The sequence below is a fragment of the Melanotaenia boesemani genome, chromosome 11 (genome assembly GCF_017639745.1).
Source record: "Melanotaenia boesemani isolate fMelBoe1 chromosome 11, fMelBoe1.pri, whole genome shotgun sequence".
NCBI lineage: Eukaryota > Metazoa > Chordata > Actinopteri > Atheriniformes > Melanotaeniidae > Melanotaenia > Melanotaenia boesemani.
The window spans coordinates 37,539,511-37,556,965 of NC_055692.1; the positions used below are offsets into that span (position 1 = coordinate 37,539,511).

At 41.5% G+C, this 17,455-nt stretch overlaps 1 protein-coding gene across 4 annotated transcripts in view; it reads right to left on the minus strand.

The window, feature by feature from the left end:
• Positions 1-548: 548 nt before the first annotated feature.
• The window catches only part of ddx31 (DEAD (Asp-Glu-Ala-Asp) box polypeptide 31), a 45,879-nt gene continuing 28,972 nt past the window's right edge, over positions 549-17,455 (minus strand). For all 4 annotated transcript variants that reach the window (XM_042000158.1, XM_042000159.1, XM_042000162.1 and 1 more), the window contains exons 19-21: positions 3,222-3,333; positions 2,934-3,150; positions 549-1,021 (exon numbers count right to left, since the gene is read on the minus strand). In XM_042000158.1, coding sequence (XP_041856092.1) covers positions 898-1,021; positions 2,934-3,150; positions 3,222-3,333 — 453 coding nt within the window. In that variant the 3' untranslated portion in view covers positions 549-897. The remainder of the gene's footprint in view (positions 1,022-2,933; positions 3,151-3,221; positions 3,334-17,455) is intronic.

The following is a 17,455-nucleotide window of genomic DNA, read 5'->3' on the forward strand; positions in this document are numbered from 1 at the left end:
TCCAGTTTCTGCTGGATCTGTTGTGTTTCTGTGGGAGTCCTCATGCCGGATTCAGGCTCAGACCGGCCCAGCTGAGGACGTTTGGTCTTCAGATCCTTCACTGATGGAATTTCTTTATTCTGGTTTCATGAAACACAGATAAAAACACATTTAGTCAAAACTTCTAGAAACACAGAGGAATTCATGAGCTATGGCAGCCCTACAGGACCAATATTCCAGAGAAATCCCACACATAAAACCCAAATGCAGCGGTGCGAACAGCTGTGAACAAAGTCTGGTGCAGATCTGAGTCTTCACCCGGGACCAGAATAAGAATCCTGCCAAATCAGCGTTTCTGTGGCAATATCTCAAGTTCTTCAGAAGTCATGAGGAGGACGCAGGAACCGGAGCGACTGCAAGACTCGACCTGCTCATCTCCAGGATGGTCAGTCAGAAAAACTGCTGCTTCAGGTCTTTTCTGGTCCAGAACAAAGTTTTATTCTCTGATCTACTCCCTCTGCTCGTTCAGGCTCTCGGTCTCTCGACCACGACTGAATCACAAACAGAAGCAAGTTGAAAGGATTTAATGGGACATCAGAGATAAAATAGTGGTCCTGTCAGAGGTGCCACCTCCGGACCAGGACTCAGGTCTCCTTCCCGTCATCATTAAATCATTACAGTCTAATTAAGACTACAGATCAGACTCTCCACTGGCCCTCGGTGAGTTCAGGAAATGCTGTTTCTGATGTTTTCTGAGACTTTTTGTTCCAGATCACGTGACTTATGTCCATCTTCGCTCAGCATCGTCTTCGGCCGGACTGCTGCTCCAGCATGCGATTGGTTTCTCCCAAGTTTTCCAGGTGACTCATCAGGGAATCCCTCTGAATGTTAACATCAGAGTTAACATGCCGGACCTCGTCATTCCTCCTCCTCCTTGGATCCACCGGCTATCTTCTTCTTTCTCTTCGTGGCGTTGCCTTCCTCCAACCCGCTGGAAAACTCGGAGCGGAACAGCCGGGCCTCCCTCTGACCCAGATGAAACCTGAAACCAAACCAGCAGAACCAATCAGATTATGCTCAGAGAGGAAAGCTGAAGGAAAGAACCGCAGTTCCTAGAATGCATTTCAGTTGGCTCGTCATTCAGAGTGAGTAGATGACATCAGTACTGGGTAAAAACTTGTTGGGTGTTCCTGCTGCACCGACCGGGAAAAAAACGGACATCTCCAAAAAGCAGAATGTGGCATCAACAATGATGGTATACAAAACTAGACGATCACAGACCCACAGTAAAAGCGTCACCATGACAACAGCAGCCGGTTCAGTCATAGAACCACAAGGCCTGACCAACGTTTCACAAACAGAATTATCCATTTAAACAACTCGCTGCTGTTTGTGCACACAAAACGTATTGAAAATAAACTTATTAAAGACAATAATGGACTGTAGGTGGTTCTGGGTGCAGCCATCTTTAAATCTGGAATCTCCGGTTCTCTGCAAAGGTTTTCTGTTTGGAAAAATCTGGTGTGGATTACAGCATTCTGGCCCTGTGATTTCTGTTGGTAAACAGCATAAATGTGATGTTGCTAGCAGTTTAAAGCTGTGAAAAGCTTAAAACTTATATAGGAACGGAAGAAGGCTGAAGTCTCGTTAAGGTAGGCATCTGTTGCCTTCATCCTTCCTCAGACATTGTGGTCTTCACTCAGTCAGTCAGAAACACCTGTCTGACAGATAACACCTGGTTTCAGGGTTCAAATCCTGGTTTTAGTTTTCAGTGGAGTCCTGCGAACGGACCATGTGAACATGAATCCCGAAAAATATAGAAGAACCAACACAAGTGTTTGTTTTACATCAAAATGGAGACCAAACCCTGACAGGACACCAACATTATGAGGACTTCCTGTAGCAGTGGGGACGACCTGCAGCCCAGCAGAACGCGGAGACGGTCGAGGACCTGGGTTTGGTTTACAGTAGTGTTTTCAGCGAAGAGCTGGAGCATGCAGAATGTGACATACGTGGTGGCTTAACTGGGGCCACCAGGGCCTGTTTGAGGCCTGCTGAGCGTTTACATGCAGCGCTTATTTCAATCAAGTCATCTGCTGGATATTTTTAATATTCAGAGGTTTTTCTGTTTACAGATTCATAAGCAAAAAAAACTAAAGCATGTTTTTACTTCTCTAAAGGAGTTTATATATGACTTTCCAATGTTACTGGACGATGGCTATGATCCTAGATTTGCAGATAAACAGTCATCAGAAGGAAAACTGATATTTCTGTTTTTCACAACTTTTGTTAAAACCAACAATAATCTCTTTCTACATGTTGACTTCTAATTCATCAGGTAATTCTGGAAGTTTAGGTTTTTTCTGAGGGACCTGATATGTCCAGCTTGTCTAGAAGCGGTTCTACAACGCTAACTATCAACAAAGTCCCCAAATGGGTCTCTGAACCAGCATCAGAGTTGGCGACATCTTCATTACTACCATGTCAAAATACAAGTGAAGGAGATTGTAAGCATGCTCAGTGAGCTCATTTTTCTCAGGTGGCGACTTCAGGACCGAAACAAGTAGGTTTTGTGGACACCTTTAACTGCTTCCGCTCAATAATCTATCTGGAACATGACCTGAGAACAGCGAGGGAACTGAGACAAATGACTTGGAACAAAGGTCGACTAAAGGCGCAATCGTCGTCATGGTTTCCGAAGTGAGCATCACATACAGCGAGACGAGAACTGTGCATGAGAAAATGTTTCAGAGCTGCGAACAGAACCTCAGAAATGATGGAATCGGGTTTTTAGTCCAGGTTTATTTGAAAGTTTCCGACCCATTTTCTCGTTTCCTGTCAGCTGAGTAAATTTAGGAACTAACAGAACGTCTCCAGTTCCTCATCAGCATGACGGCAGTGTGACGGTTTAAGTAAAGTTTGCAGATTTCTGACTGACACAACCAAAATCTCACCTTTTCTTTCCAGCTTTCTGGTTCTTGGCTGGATTCCTGTCAGGCTTCTTTTGCGGCTTGGTCCTGGTCCAGGGTCCCCCGGTGGAGGTCAGGCCTCGTGGAGCATCTCTGAGGCCAAAGCTCTTTGCGGCGTGTCCCAGGTGGAGTGAGCGAATGTGGAAAATGTGTTTGAGGTGAGCGGGGTAGGTGGTGTATGCCCGCAGGAAGGACTGCAGCGCTGGTGACATCACAGACAAGTCAGCCAATCAGACGGCAGCTCTGTGTGCTGAGATTACATGATCAACCTACCTTTCTTGGCGGCCTGCAGAGTCTGAGCATCTGCGTGGACGAAGTTCTCGAACTCCGTTTGGAGGACGGTGGCGCGTTCGCGGACTTCCTGCTCCAGAGCTTTGGATGAACTCTGGTCGGACAAAGACGAAATGATCAGTTTACAGCTGATCGCATCACAGGAACCTTCACAGATTCAGACCACACTTGTAAAGGCAGATCGCACAAGACATCTCTCTTCTGATCTTACAGTGTGGTTTACACTACAGAGCACAACCCATTCTTCAGGTCCTTCATGCTCAATATTTCAATTCTCACGCAGTCAAACTTCAGTGTAAACGAACAGGAAGCAGCAATGATGGCTTACTTTCCTATAAACACAAAAAAGAAAAACCATTATGAAAAAAGAAAGCAACGGATTGATGGGAATAACGGCGTTATACTAACGGCATTCCTTTTTCAGTAACGAGTAATCTGATTACTCTTCTCATCATTATAACATTACGGCTGCTGCCACAAATGTGGCGCGTTACGATAACTGAACCTGTTTTTTCATCAGACCAGCCGAGGGCCATGTTTTTGGTTTGTTTTTATGTCGTTTTTCCGTCAGTCAGCTCGCGTCATGATTGGCTTTTGTTCCAAGTGACATGACACAGCCCCTCCCCCCACCCCAAGATTTCTAGTCACAAATATTAAACATGCTCATTATCTACAATCTCACTTTCCGAGTGGATGAAAGCGGAGAAAACCACTCTTAATTCACCCGCACTGCAGGAAAACCATGTCGTTTAAAAACATTCGACAACCGGACCTTAGCTGACTTTGATCATGGGGGGGTATCCTGTAGTGTACTGTGCCCGCCATTATTGATTAATGATCAGAACTTTTTTATCACCTTAAACATCCCCAGAAACCCGAGAAGGCTTCAATATTTACCCACTGAAATCTGAAAGGTTCTTCACGTCAAAATATGGGCTGAACAGAAACAAACATGGCCCTCAAACGCACCACAGAGATTCGCCAATGGTCCATCCTGGTTTAAACTGGTTAAACTGGTTTAAACTGGCTAAAATGGGTTTAAACTAGTTAAAAATATGCAGCCCTTGAACACACCAGAGGGATACACTAGCAGTCATTCCTGGTTTAAACTTGTTAAAACCCAGTGAAACTTTCTTCAGGAGTTTTCTGAACATCTGAAAGAAATTTGTGCAGTTGAATTTCTTGAGAAATTTTGATTAATCCCGAGTCATGAAACTGAGGAATGAAGACAGTTTATCAGTGAATTTCTAGATGTTTGAGTTTCAACCATTCTGACGGTGTGAGGTTATGTTGGACATGCTCACTAGAAGATTTGTACCACAGACCAAATTATAATCACACTTTTTAAGCTTCTGCTTTAAGTTAAATGATTTTATTTATTTAAAATATGTATTTAATTCTTAACAAGAAATTAATAAAACAAGACAAAACATTTTCAAACAAAATTTTTATCTGTTGTTGTTTTTACCAGGTTGTAGCCCCTCCCCCACTGCCCTCTATAATCTATTACAGCAAACCATCCTAACTTAATTCACGACTGCAAACCAGCTCGAATACAGTTCTTCCAACTAAAATGATTGACGTGTAGTCAGTGTGGACCTTTTACTCTGAAAGATTGAAGCCAAAAAATATTTCCCAGGAATTTTTCTCTGTCTAAAAAAAAAAAAATGGTATTCTATAAACTAACAAAACCATAAAGTTACAGACAGGTTTATACTGGGATTAAAAGCTGCTACACACTGGTTTATACTGGGATTAAAAGCTGTTACACACTGGTTTATACTGGGATTAAAAGCTGTTACATACTGATTTATACTGGGATTAAAAGCTGCTACAGGCTGGTTTATACTGGGATTAAAAGCTGTTACAGACTGGTTTATACTGGGATTAAAAGCTGCTACAGACTGGTTTATACGGGGATTAAAAGTTGCTACAGGCTGGTTTATACTGGGATTAAAAGCTGTTACACACTGGTTTATACTGGGATTAAAACCTGCTACAGACTGGTTTATACTGGGATTAAAAGCTGCTACAGACTGGTTTATACGGGGATTAAAAGCTGTTACAGACTGGTTTATACTGGGATTAAAAGCTGTTAAGGACTGGTTTATACTGGGATTAAAAGCTGCTACAGACTGGTTTATACTGGGATTAAAAGCTGTTACAGACTGGTTTATATTGGAATTAAAAACTGCTACAGACTGGTTTATACTGGGATTAAAAGCTGTTACAGACTGGTTTATACTGGGATTAAAAGCTGCTACAGACTGGTTTATACTGGGATTAAAAGCTGCTACAGACTGGTTTATACTGGGATTAAAAGCTGCTACAGACTGGTTTATACGGGGATTAAAAGCTGTTACAGACTGGTTTATACTGGGATTAAAAGCTGTTAAGGACTGGTTTATACTGGGATTAAAAGCTGCTACAGACTGGTTTATACTGGGATTAAAAGCTGTTACAGACTGGTTTATACTGGGATTAAAAGCTGCTACAGACTGGTTTATACTGGGATTAAAAGCTGCTACAGACTGGTTTATACTGGGATTAAAAGCTGCTACAGACTGGTTTATACTGGGATTAAAAACTGCTACACACTGGTTCATACTGGGATTAAAAGCTGTTACACACTGGTTTATACTGGGATTAAAAGCTGCTACAGACTGGTTTATACTGGGATTAAAAGCTGCTACAGACTGGTTTATACTGGGATTAAAAGCTGCTACAGACTGGTTTATACTGGGATTAAAAGCCGCTACAGACTGGTTTATACTGGGATTAAAAAAAAGTACAGACTGGTTTTTACTGGGAGTAAAAGCTGTTACAGAATGGTTTATATTGGGAGTAAACGTGCTACAGACTGGTTAATACTGGGACTAAAAGCTGCTACAGACTGGTTTATACTGGGATTAAAAGCTGCTACAGACTGGTTTATACTGGGATTAAAAGCCATTACAGACTGGTTTATTCTGGGATTAAAAAAAACTACAGACTGGTTTATACTGGGAGTAAAAGCTGCTACAGGCTGGTTTGTACTGGGATTAAAAGCTGTTACACACTGGTTTATACTGGGATTAAAAGCTGCTACACACTGGTTTATACTGGGATTAAAAGCTGTTACAGACTGGTTCATATTGGGATTAAAAACTGCTACACACTGGTTTATACTGGGATTAAAAACTGTGACAGACTGGTTTATACTGGGATTAAAAACTGCTACACACTGGTTTATACTGGGATTAAAAGCTGCTACACCTTGGTTTATACTGGGATTAAAAGCTGTTACACACTGGTTTATACTGGGATTAAAAGCTGCTACACACTGGTTTATAATGGGATTAAAAGCTGTTACAGACTGGTTTATACTGGGGTTAAAAACTGGTACACGCCGGTTTATACTGGGATTAAAACTGTTACAGACTGGTTTATACTGGGATTAAAAACTGCTACACACTGGTTCATACTGGGATTAAAAGCTGCTACACCCTGGTTTATATTGGGATTAAAAGCTGCTACAGACTGGTTTATACTGGGATTAAAAACTGCTACAGACTGGTTTATACTGGGATTAAAAGCTGCTACAGACTGGTTTATACTGGGATTAAAAGCTGATACAGACTGGTTTATACTGGGATTAAAAGCTGCTACACACTGGTTTATACTGGGATTAAAAACTGCTACACACTGGTTTATACTGGGATTAAAAACTGTTACAGACTGGTTTATACTGGGATTAAAAACTGCTACACACTGGTTTATACTGGGATTAAAAGCTGTTACACACTGGTTTATACTGGGATTAAAAGCTGCTACACACTGGTTCATACTGGGATTAAAAGCTGCTACACCCTGGTTCATACTGGGATTAAAATTGCTACAGACTGGTTTATACTGGGATTAAAAGCTGCTAAAGACTGGTTTATAATGGGATTAAAAGCTGATACAGACTGGTTTATACTGGGATTAAAAGCTGCTACACACTGGTTTATACTCGGATTAAAACTGTTACAGACTGGTTTATACTGGGATTAAAAACTGCTACACACTGGTTCATACTGGGATTAAAAGCTGCTACACCCTGGTTCATACTGGGATTAAAATTGCTACAGACTGGTTTATACTGGGATTAAAAGCTGCTAAAGAATGGTTTATAAAGGGATTGAAAGCTGATACAGACTGGTTTATACTGGGATTAAAAGCTGCTACACACTGGTTTATACTGGGATTAAAAACTGCTACACACTGTTTTATACTGGGATTAAAATCTGTTACAGACTGGTTTATACTGGGATTAAAAACTGCTACACACTGGTTTATACTGGGATTAAAAGCTGCTACACCTTGGTTTATACTGGGATTAAAAGCTGTTACACACTGGTTTATACTGGGATTAAAAGCTGCTACACACTGGTTTATACTGGGATTAAAAGCTGTTACAGACTGGTTCATACTGGGATTAAAAACTGCTACACGCTGGTTTATACTGGGACTAAAACTGTTACAGACTGGTTTACACTGGGATTAAAAACTGCTACACACTGGTTTATACTGGGATTAAAAGCTGCTACAGACTGGTTTATACTGGGATTAAAAGGTGCTACACACTGGTTTATACTGGGATTAAAAGGTGCTACAGACTGGTTTATACTGGGATTAAAAGCTGCTAAACACTGGTTTATAATGGGATTAAAAGCTGTTACAGACTGGTTTATACTGGGATTAAAAGCTGCTACAGACTGGTTTATACTGGGATTAAAAGCTGCTACAGACTGGTTTATACTGGGATTAAAAGCTGCTACACACTGGTTTATACTGGGATTAAAAACTGCTACACACTGGTTTATACTGGGATTAAAAACTGTTACAGACTGGTTTATACTGGGATTAAAAACTGCAACAGACTGGTTTATACTGGGATTAAAAACTGCTACAGACTGGTTTATACTGGGATTAAAAGCTGCTACAGACTGGTTAATATTGGGATTAAAAGCTGCTACAGACTGGTTTATACTGGGATTAAAAGCTGTTACAGACTGGTTTATACTGGGGTTAAAAACTGCTACACGCCGGTTTATACTGGGATTAAAACTGTTACAGACTGGTTTATACTGGGATTAAAAACTGCTACACACTGGTTCATACTGGGATTAAAAACTGCTACACACTGGTTTATACTGGGATTAAAAGCTGCTACAGACTGGTTTATACTGGGATTAAAAGCTGCTACACACTGGTTTATACTGGGATTAAAAGATGCTACAGACTGGTTTATACTGGGATTAAAAGCTGCTACAGACTAGTTTATACTGGGATTAAAAGCTGCTACAGACTGGTTTACACTGGGATTAAAAACTGCTACACACTGGTTCATACTGGGATTAAAAGCTGCTACACCCTGGTTCATACTGGGATTAAAATTGCTACAGACTGGTTTATACTGGGATTAAAAGCTGCTAAAGACTGGTTTATAAAGGGATTAAAAGCTGATACAGACTGGTTTATACTGGGATTAAAAGCTGCTACACACTGGTTTATACTGGGATTAAAAACTGCTACACACTGGTTTATACTGGGATTAAAATCTGTTACAGACTGGTTTATACTGGGATTAAAAACTGCTACACACTGGTTTATACTGGGATTAAAAGCTGCTACACCTTGGTTTATACTGGGATTAAAAGCTGTTACACACTGGTTTATACTGGGATTAAAAGCTGCTACACACTGGTTTATACTGGGATTAAAAGCTGTTACAGACTGGTTCATACTGGGATTAAAAACTGCTACACGCTGGTTTATACTGGGACTAAAACTGTTACAGACTGGTTTACACTGGGATTAAAAACTGCTACACACTGGTTTATACTGGGATTAAAAGCTGCTACAGACTGGTTTATACTGGGATTAAAAGGTGCTACACACTGGTTTATACTGGGATTAAAAGGTGCTACAGACTGGTTTATACTGGGATTAAAAGCTGCTAAACACTGGTTTATAATGGGATTAAAAGCTGTTACAGACTGGTTTATACTGGGATTAAAAGCTGCTACAGACTGGTTTATACTGGGATTAAAAGCTGCTACACACTGGTTTATACTGGGATTAAAAAGTGCTACACACTGGTTTATACTGGGATTAAAAACTGTTACAGACTGGTTTATACTGGGATTAAAAACTGCTACAGGCTGGTTTATACTGGGATTAAAAACTGCTACAGACTGGTTTATACTGGGATTAAAAGCTGCTACAGACTGGTTTATACTGGGATTAAAAGCTGCTACAGACTGGTTTATACTGGGATTAAAAGCCGTTACAGACTGGTTTATACTGGGGTTAAAAACCGCTACACGCCGGTTTATACTGGGATTAAAACTGTTACAGACTGGTTTATACTGGGATTAAAAACTGCTACACACTGGTTCATACTGGGATTAAAAGCTGCTACACCCTGGTTTATACTGGGATTAAAAACTGCTACAGACTGGTTTATACTGGGATTAAAAGCTGCTACAGACTGGTTTATACTGGGATTAAAAGCTGATACAAACTGGTTTATACTGGGATTAAAAGCTGCTACACACTGGTTTATACTGGGATTAAAAACTGCTACACACTGGTTTATACTGGGATTAAAAACTGTTACAGACTGGTTTATACTGGGATTAAAAACTGCTACACACTGGTTTATACTGGGATTAAAAGGTGCTACACCTTGGTTTATACTGGGATTAAAAGCTGTTACACACTGGTTTATACTGGGATTAAAAGCTGCTACACACTGGTTTATACTGGGATTAAAGGCTGTTACAGACTTGTTTATACTGGGATTAAAAACTGCTACACGCTGGTTTATACTGGGATTAAAACTGTTACAGACTGGTTTACACTGGGATTAAAAACTGCTACACACTGGTTTATACTGGGATTAAAAGCTGCTACAGACTGGTTTATACTGGGATTAAAAGCTGCTACACACTGGTTTATACTGGGATTAAAAGATGCTACAGACTGGTTTATACTGGGATTAAAAGCTGCTACAGACTAGTTTATACTGGGATTAAAAGCTGCTACAGACTGGTTTACACTGGGATTAAAAGCTGCTACAGAGTGGTTTATACTGGGATTAAAAACTCCTACAGACTGGTTTATACTGGGATTAAAAGCTGCTACAGACTGGTTTATACTGGGATTAAAAGCTGATACAGACTGGTTTATACTGGGATTAAAAGCTGCTACACACTGGTTTATACTGGGATTAAAAACTGCTCCAAACTGGTTTATACTGGGAGTAAAAGCTGCTACAGACTGGTTTATACTGGGATTAAAAGCTGCTACAGACTGGTTCATATTAGGATTAAAAGCTGCTACAGACTGGTTTATACTGGGAGTAAAAACTGCTACAGGCTGGTTTATACTGGGATTAAAAGCTGCTACAGGCTGGTTTATACTGGGAGTAAAAGCTGCTACAGATTGGTTTATACTGGGATTAAAAGCTGCTACAGACTGGTTTATACTGGAATTAAAAGCTGCTACAGACTGATTTATACTGGGAGTAAAAGCTGTTACAGGCTGGTTTATAGTTGAATTAAAAGCTGTTACAGACTGGTTTACACTGGGATTAAAAGCTGCTACAGACTGGTTTATACTGGGATTAAAAGCTGCTACAGACTGGCTTATACTGGGATTAAAAGCTGTTACACACTGGTTTATACTGGGATTAAAAGCTGCTACAGACTGGTTTATACTGGGATTAAAAGCTGTTACACACTGGTTTGTGCTGGGATTAAAAGCTGCTACAGACTGGTTTATACTGGGATTAAAAGCTGTTACACACTGGTTTATACAGGGATTAAAAGCCGTTACAGATTGGTTTATACTGGGATTAAAAGCCGTTACAGACTGGTTTATACTGGGATTAAAAGCTGCTAAAATGAATGAGGAGACGAGGCAGATGGATTCAGTTCTTGCAGATTATCAGTAGCTTCAGAAGGTTGACAGAAGTGTCAGCAGGAAAAACCGCAAAGCAGTTAGACAGGTCCGAGTACAGTGAAAAACAATGTGCATATAGGGGTCTTGGGTTTGGGTCCCAAACAAACCCTAAACTAACATACAACAGTAGTGATCATCCCTCCATTGCAATCAGGTGAAAACTGACCACTGGGCCATCAACCAAGGCATCAGGCTCACCAATAGCGAGAAAATTGGTCGGTGGAATCCAAGGGAGAGTTCTTGAAGAGTCGGACATTGCGGCCTGTGACAGCCGAGAGAAGGGAGACTGAGCCAGGGAAGCAATCAATCATCATTGATTGCTTATATTTCCTGCATACAGGAAATATAATTGGATTGGGCCATGGCCAAAGTCAAAAAGTTATGGATCCACCTGTCCTTGTCCAGGATTTTAGTTTCAAGCTGATGGATGTTCTCCTGAAGATGCTGGTAATCTGAATTACGCAGCACGCACGCCGCCATCTTGTGTAGTGCTGCTAAAGCATATTACTATGTTTTTTAACAATGCTTAAGGGTTAAAGACTCCTGGATTTAAGTAAAAGGTTACTACCAAAAACACTCATTGACTTCTACGACCTCATTACCAAAACACACTACCAATAAAAGCCTGATGAAGAAAACCTAAAAGGACTTTTAAATCCACTTTACAGACTCATAAAACCTAAGTGAGGGTCTCGTCTGTTCCCTGACTGTGGAATATTTAGGAGTGAGGATACTTCATAGCTGGACTTATTGCACAGGTGGCTTCCTATCACAGTACCACGCTGGAATCCACTGAGCACCTGAGAGTGACCCGTTCCTTCACAATGTTAGTAGAAACATGCCTCACTGCTTGGTTTTAAACACCTGTGGCCATGGAAGTGATTGGAACACCTGATTCCAGTTATTTGGAAAGGTGAGTGAATACTTTTGGCAATACAGTGTCAGAGAACAGGTCAGAGCCTCCTATTGGAAGATTTCTGCAGGGTGATCCTCTTCCAGCTTTAACAAGTTATTTAATAATAATAATAATAATGACACATTTTTATTTGTGCTGAAAGCTCTGCTCCCCATGGTAACAAGGCGGGCGGGGGGACGGTGAGGTGGATGGAGGAGGAGGATTTGAGGGAACGGACTGGTATGGAGACCAAGGTTATAATAGTTTTGGATTTTTTATTAGTTTTAGTTTTTATTTCGTTTTAACTTCTTCTTTTCAAATTTAGTTAGTTTTAATTAGTTTTTAGAGCAAATTTTCTAGTTTTTATTAGTTTTTGTTTTTTAAAATGCTTAGTTTTAGTTTAGTTTTTATTAGTTTTAGTGTTAGTTTTAGTTTTTTGTTTGTTTTTTCTAAATTAAAGTATTTGTCAGGTGCAAAATTTAAAATAATCAGAATAAGCCGTGTATAATAAAAACTCAAGATACAATTTTTAAAAACTGTATCAGGAGGAAACATGAACAGCCAACGACAAATCAAATACAACAGCACATAAGACAACAGCCTTAAGTAAAACAACATGTGCAATGCTGCTTCTGAGATAGTGTGCTAGCTAAAACTCAACATAACCAACATACTAAAGACCCACTTCAACATAACATGCATTCATCTCCAGTGGACTGGATTACTGTACTGGTCTTTAACAGGACTTCCTAAAAAGAGCATTAAACATCTGCAGCTCATCCAGAACGCTGCTGCTAGAGTTTTAACCAGGACTAAGAGATCTGAACACATCACACCAGTTTTGAAATCTTTACACTGGTTTCCAGTTTATACTGGTTTCCAGTCAGTCACAGAATAGATTTTAAAACCCTTCTGATTGTTTACAAATCCCAGAATGGTTTAGGCCCAGAATACATCTGTGATATGTTCAGGGAATATAAACCTAGCAGAGCTCTTAGATCCAAAGACTCTGGTCAACTAGTCCAGACCAGAGTCCAGACCAGAGACCAGACCAGAGTCCCGACCAGAGTCCAGACCAGAGTCCAGACCAGAGTCCAGACCAAAGTCCAGACCAGAGTTCAGACCAGAGTTCAGACCAGAGTTCAGACCAGAATTCAGACCAGAGTCCAGACCAGAGTCCAGACCAGAGTTCAGACCAGAGTTCAGACCAGAGTTCAGACCAGAGTCCAGACCAGAGTTCAGACTAGCGTTCAGACCAGAGTCCAGACCAGAATTCAGACCAGAGTCCAGACCAGAGACCAGACCAGAGTCCAGACCAGAGTCCAGACTAAACATGGAGAAGCAGCATTTAGCTGTTATGCTGCAAACAAGTGGAACAAACTGCCAGTGGAGATTAAACTTTCACCAAATGTAGACATTTTTAAATCCAAGTTAAAAACATTTCTTTTCTCATGCGACTATGCATGAAATCTGCACGTTAGCTTTTTAACTCATCTTGATTTTAATCATTTTAATGTAATTTATTATTTTATTGTGATTCTTGCTATGTGTTGCTGTCTTTTATTATTTCTTAATATCTGTAATGTTTTTGTTTTATGTAAAGCACTTTGAATTGTCCTGTACATGAAATGTGCTGTACAAATAAACTGCCCTGCCTTCTATGCTAAACATACATAACCTGCTGTCCAACATTGTAAACATTTAAGCCTCTCAAATTCAACAAGATTTTGTGAGTGACTGTGTGTGTAGGTCTGTTTGTGCGCGTGTGTGTGTGTGTGTGTGTATGTGCAAGACTCTGTGTGTGTGTAACTGAGAGTGTGTCTGTGACTCACGTTCCTCCCCATGCTGCTCGGCCTGGCTGAAGCTTCTCTTTCCGGGGAGGAGGGCAGAAAGGCTACCTGGTCCAGGGACTCCTGGTTAGCCTTCTTGTGCAGCTTTTCAAATTTCAGATTCATCTTTTTTTCTCTTCCACATATTGAACCACCTGCTTCTTCTACAAGGTACTTTACTTTGACATGGTCATAACGAAAGAAATCTCAAACAGGTTTCTCCTCGCCTTTTCCTAACTTTCTCTGTAGCATCACGCTAACCGGCGCGCAGACACGCGTTGGCACGTGATGTCACGGCCCTTCAGGTGTCGTATGACGCAGACACCTGGCGTAAATCCAGCAGAGCGAAGTAAACAGATTTCATATCAACCCCGAGGCCTTATGTATGAAATAAATTTACAAAAAACGAAAATGAAGGACATTTTTGCTAAAATTTTAGTTTGTTTTAGTTCGTTTTGTAAAGACACAATACAGTTTCAGTTAGTTTTTGTTTTTTTAAAAACTCTCGTTTTTATTTTTATTTCAGTTAACGAGAATGTTTTTTTAATTTTAGTTTTCGTTTTTTCGTTAGTTTTCGTTAACTATAATAACCTTGAGGGAGACATGGAGGAGATCAGAAAGGTAGGGAGGAGCGAGGTTATGGATGGCCTTGTAGGTGAACAGCAGGATTTTGTAGTGGATGCGGTAGGTGACGGGGAGCCAGTGGAGCTACTGCAGAACAGGGGTGATGTGATGGGTGGAGGTGGTTCTTGTTATGACCCGGACTGCTGCATTCTGAACCAGTTGAAGTCTATGAAGAGTTTTTTGGGGAAGACCGAACAGAAGGGAGTTACAGTAGTCGAGACGAGAGGTGACAAGACTGTGAACAAGTATGGCGGCGGTGTGAGGGGTGAGGGAGGGGTGGAGGCGGTTGATATTGTGAAGGTGAAAATATGCTGACCGGGTTATGTTATTGATATGTGATGTAAAAGACAGAGTGCTGTCAAGGATGACACCCAGACTCTTTACCTGAGGGGAGGGGGAAATGGAAGAATCATCAATGGGAATGGAGAAACTGTCAGATTTGGAGAGAGTGGATTTGGTGCCTACTAGTAAAATTTCTGTTTTGCTGCTGTTTAGTTTAAGAAACTTTGAGGTGAACCAGGACTTAATGTCTTGAAGACAATCTGTGAGGGAAGATGGTGGGAGGGCAGAGTTAGGCTTGGTGGAGAGGTAGAGCTGGGTGTCATCCGCATAGCAATGAAAATGTATGTGGTGTTTTCTAAAAATATAACCGAGGGGGAGGAGGTAGATGATGAACAGCAGGGGCCCAAGGACAGAGCCCTGGGGCACACCATTGGTGACTGGGAATGACTGGGAGGTAAATGTTTTCAACTGGATGAACTGAGTGCGGCCGGAGAGGTATGATTTGAACCAGCTGAGGGGGGTGTGGGTGATGCCGATGGAGGAGAGTCTATCCAGAAGGATGGAGTGGGAAATGGTGTCAAAGGCTGCACTCAGATCAAGGAGGATGAGAATAGATAAGAGACCAGAATCAGCTTCTAGGAGGAGGTCATTAGTGATTTTAAGTAATGCGGATTCGGTGCTGTGGAGTGGGCGGAAACCAGATTGAAAATGCTCATACAGATTGTTGTGGGATAAATGGGCTTGGAGCTGAGAGGCAACTGCTTTTTCCAGGATTTTTGAAATAAATGGGAGATTGGAAATGGGAAGGAGGTTGTTGAGATTGTTGGGATCCAAACCAGGTTTCTTAAGTGTGATGGCTGCTGTTTTTAACAGTGAGGGAACCAGTCCAGAGGTGAGGGAGGAGTGAATGATGTGGGTAATTAGAGGTGCCAGTGAGGACGCAGATGCTTTGACAAGGATGGTTGGGAGGGGGTCTAATCGACGTGGAGGATTTGGATTTTCTTATTAATTTGGAAATGGCAGAGACGGGGGGAAGAGTAAAAGCAGAAAGGGAGAGGGAAGGAGGAAGAGAGGAAATTATTGGTGGTGGATTGTAGGAGATCTTTGGATGAGCTGTTGATGAATATTCTGAATTTTGAAGGTGAAGAATAAAATCAAGCTGTTACAGAATGCAGAGGAGGCTATGTGTGGAGGAAGGGAGTCAGGTGGTTGGGTGATAGTTTTCAGGACAGAGAACAGGGCCTTGGTGTTGCCTTCATTGGAACTGATTAAACTTGCATATTAGGTGGATTTGGTGTGTTTGCAGCAGTCCTTGTAGTGGGTCATATGGTTCTGATACATTTGTTGATGAACAGTTAAACCAGATTTCCTGAAGAGGTGTTCCAGCTGGCTTCCTTTGGCTTTGAGTTGTCTGAGGGTGGGGGTAAACCAGGGTGAAGAGCGAGTGAAGGTAACAGATCTGGTTTTCAGGGGGGCTAGGTTGTTGAGGAGATTCTGGAGGTTATTGTTATAATATGAAACAAGTTCGTCAGGGCTGAAGAGACTGTCAGGATGGGGTAGAGAGTTAATACCGGTTGAGAGAGTGTCCAGGTTAATGTCCTTAATATTGCGAAAAGACATGTCACGAGACGGCTTGTTTTTTGAGAGAACCAGATTAACATCAAAAGAAATTAACATGTGATCAGAAAAGGGAGCTACATCAACTTTGCAACCTGTGGGAATTAGACCTGAGCAACAAATTAAATCAAGAGTATGTCCTTTTGAATGTGTTGGAGCGGTAATAAACTGTTGGAAGCCAAGACTGTTAAGACAAAATGTAAAATCCCTGGTGAGAGTATTATTTACATTATCCATATGTATACTGAAATCACAGAGAATTATTATATTGGGTGAGCGTAAGGAGAGCTCAGCCAAAAACATAGAAAATTCATTTATGAACTCCTTATTGGGCTTAGGTGGACGGTAAACTGTTGCCACAATTGTGGGAACAGGGCCAGGTAGCACTGAGACCATAGACTCAAACGAGAGGGAGGCCGGGACAGAGACCGGTGAGATTCTCCACTTCTCGCGGTGTGAGACCTCCTCCCCGGCCAGAGTCACGTGGTTTGCAGGTGTAAACAAACCCAGGCGGGTTAGCTTCATTCAGAGAGACGAAGTCATTTGGCTGTTGCCAAGTTTCAGTCAAACATAAAAAATCCAACGAGGAGATCCTGGACGAGATGGCCCTTGTCAGTTAGTGATATTCAGCAGGCCGAAACTGGAGATGACAGTATGGTCAGCCGACCTAGCTAGGCTGGCTAACACACTGTGATTAGCGGTCCGACCGGTGTTCCGATGATGGCGTCTGGATGTGGACCAAATGGACTTTTTCTGGTTGGAGTTGTCCGAGTGGTAATTCCGACGAGAACCTTGGTGGATGCATCTCCACCGGGGAAAAACAGCGCGGTCCGGGTGGAGGTGAAGCACAGATGGCGAAAGTCCAGCCTGCTGAAAACGGAGTCGCAAGAGCTCTGCCTCTGAGTACTGGAGGATCCCGGTCACTGGTAGAACGATGGATGAATGGAGAACCCAGGCGAGGACAGACCAGAGGTAAATCC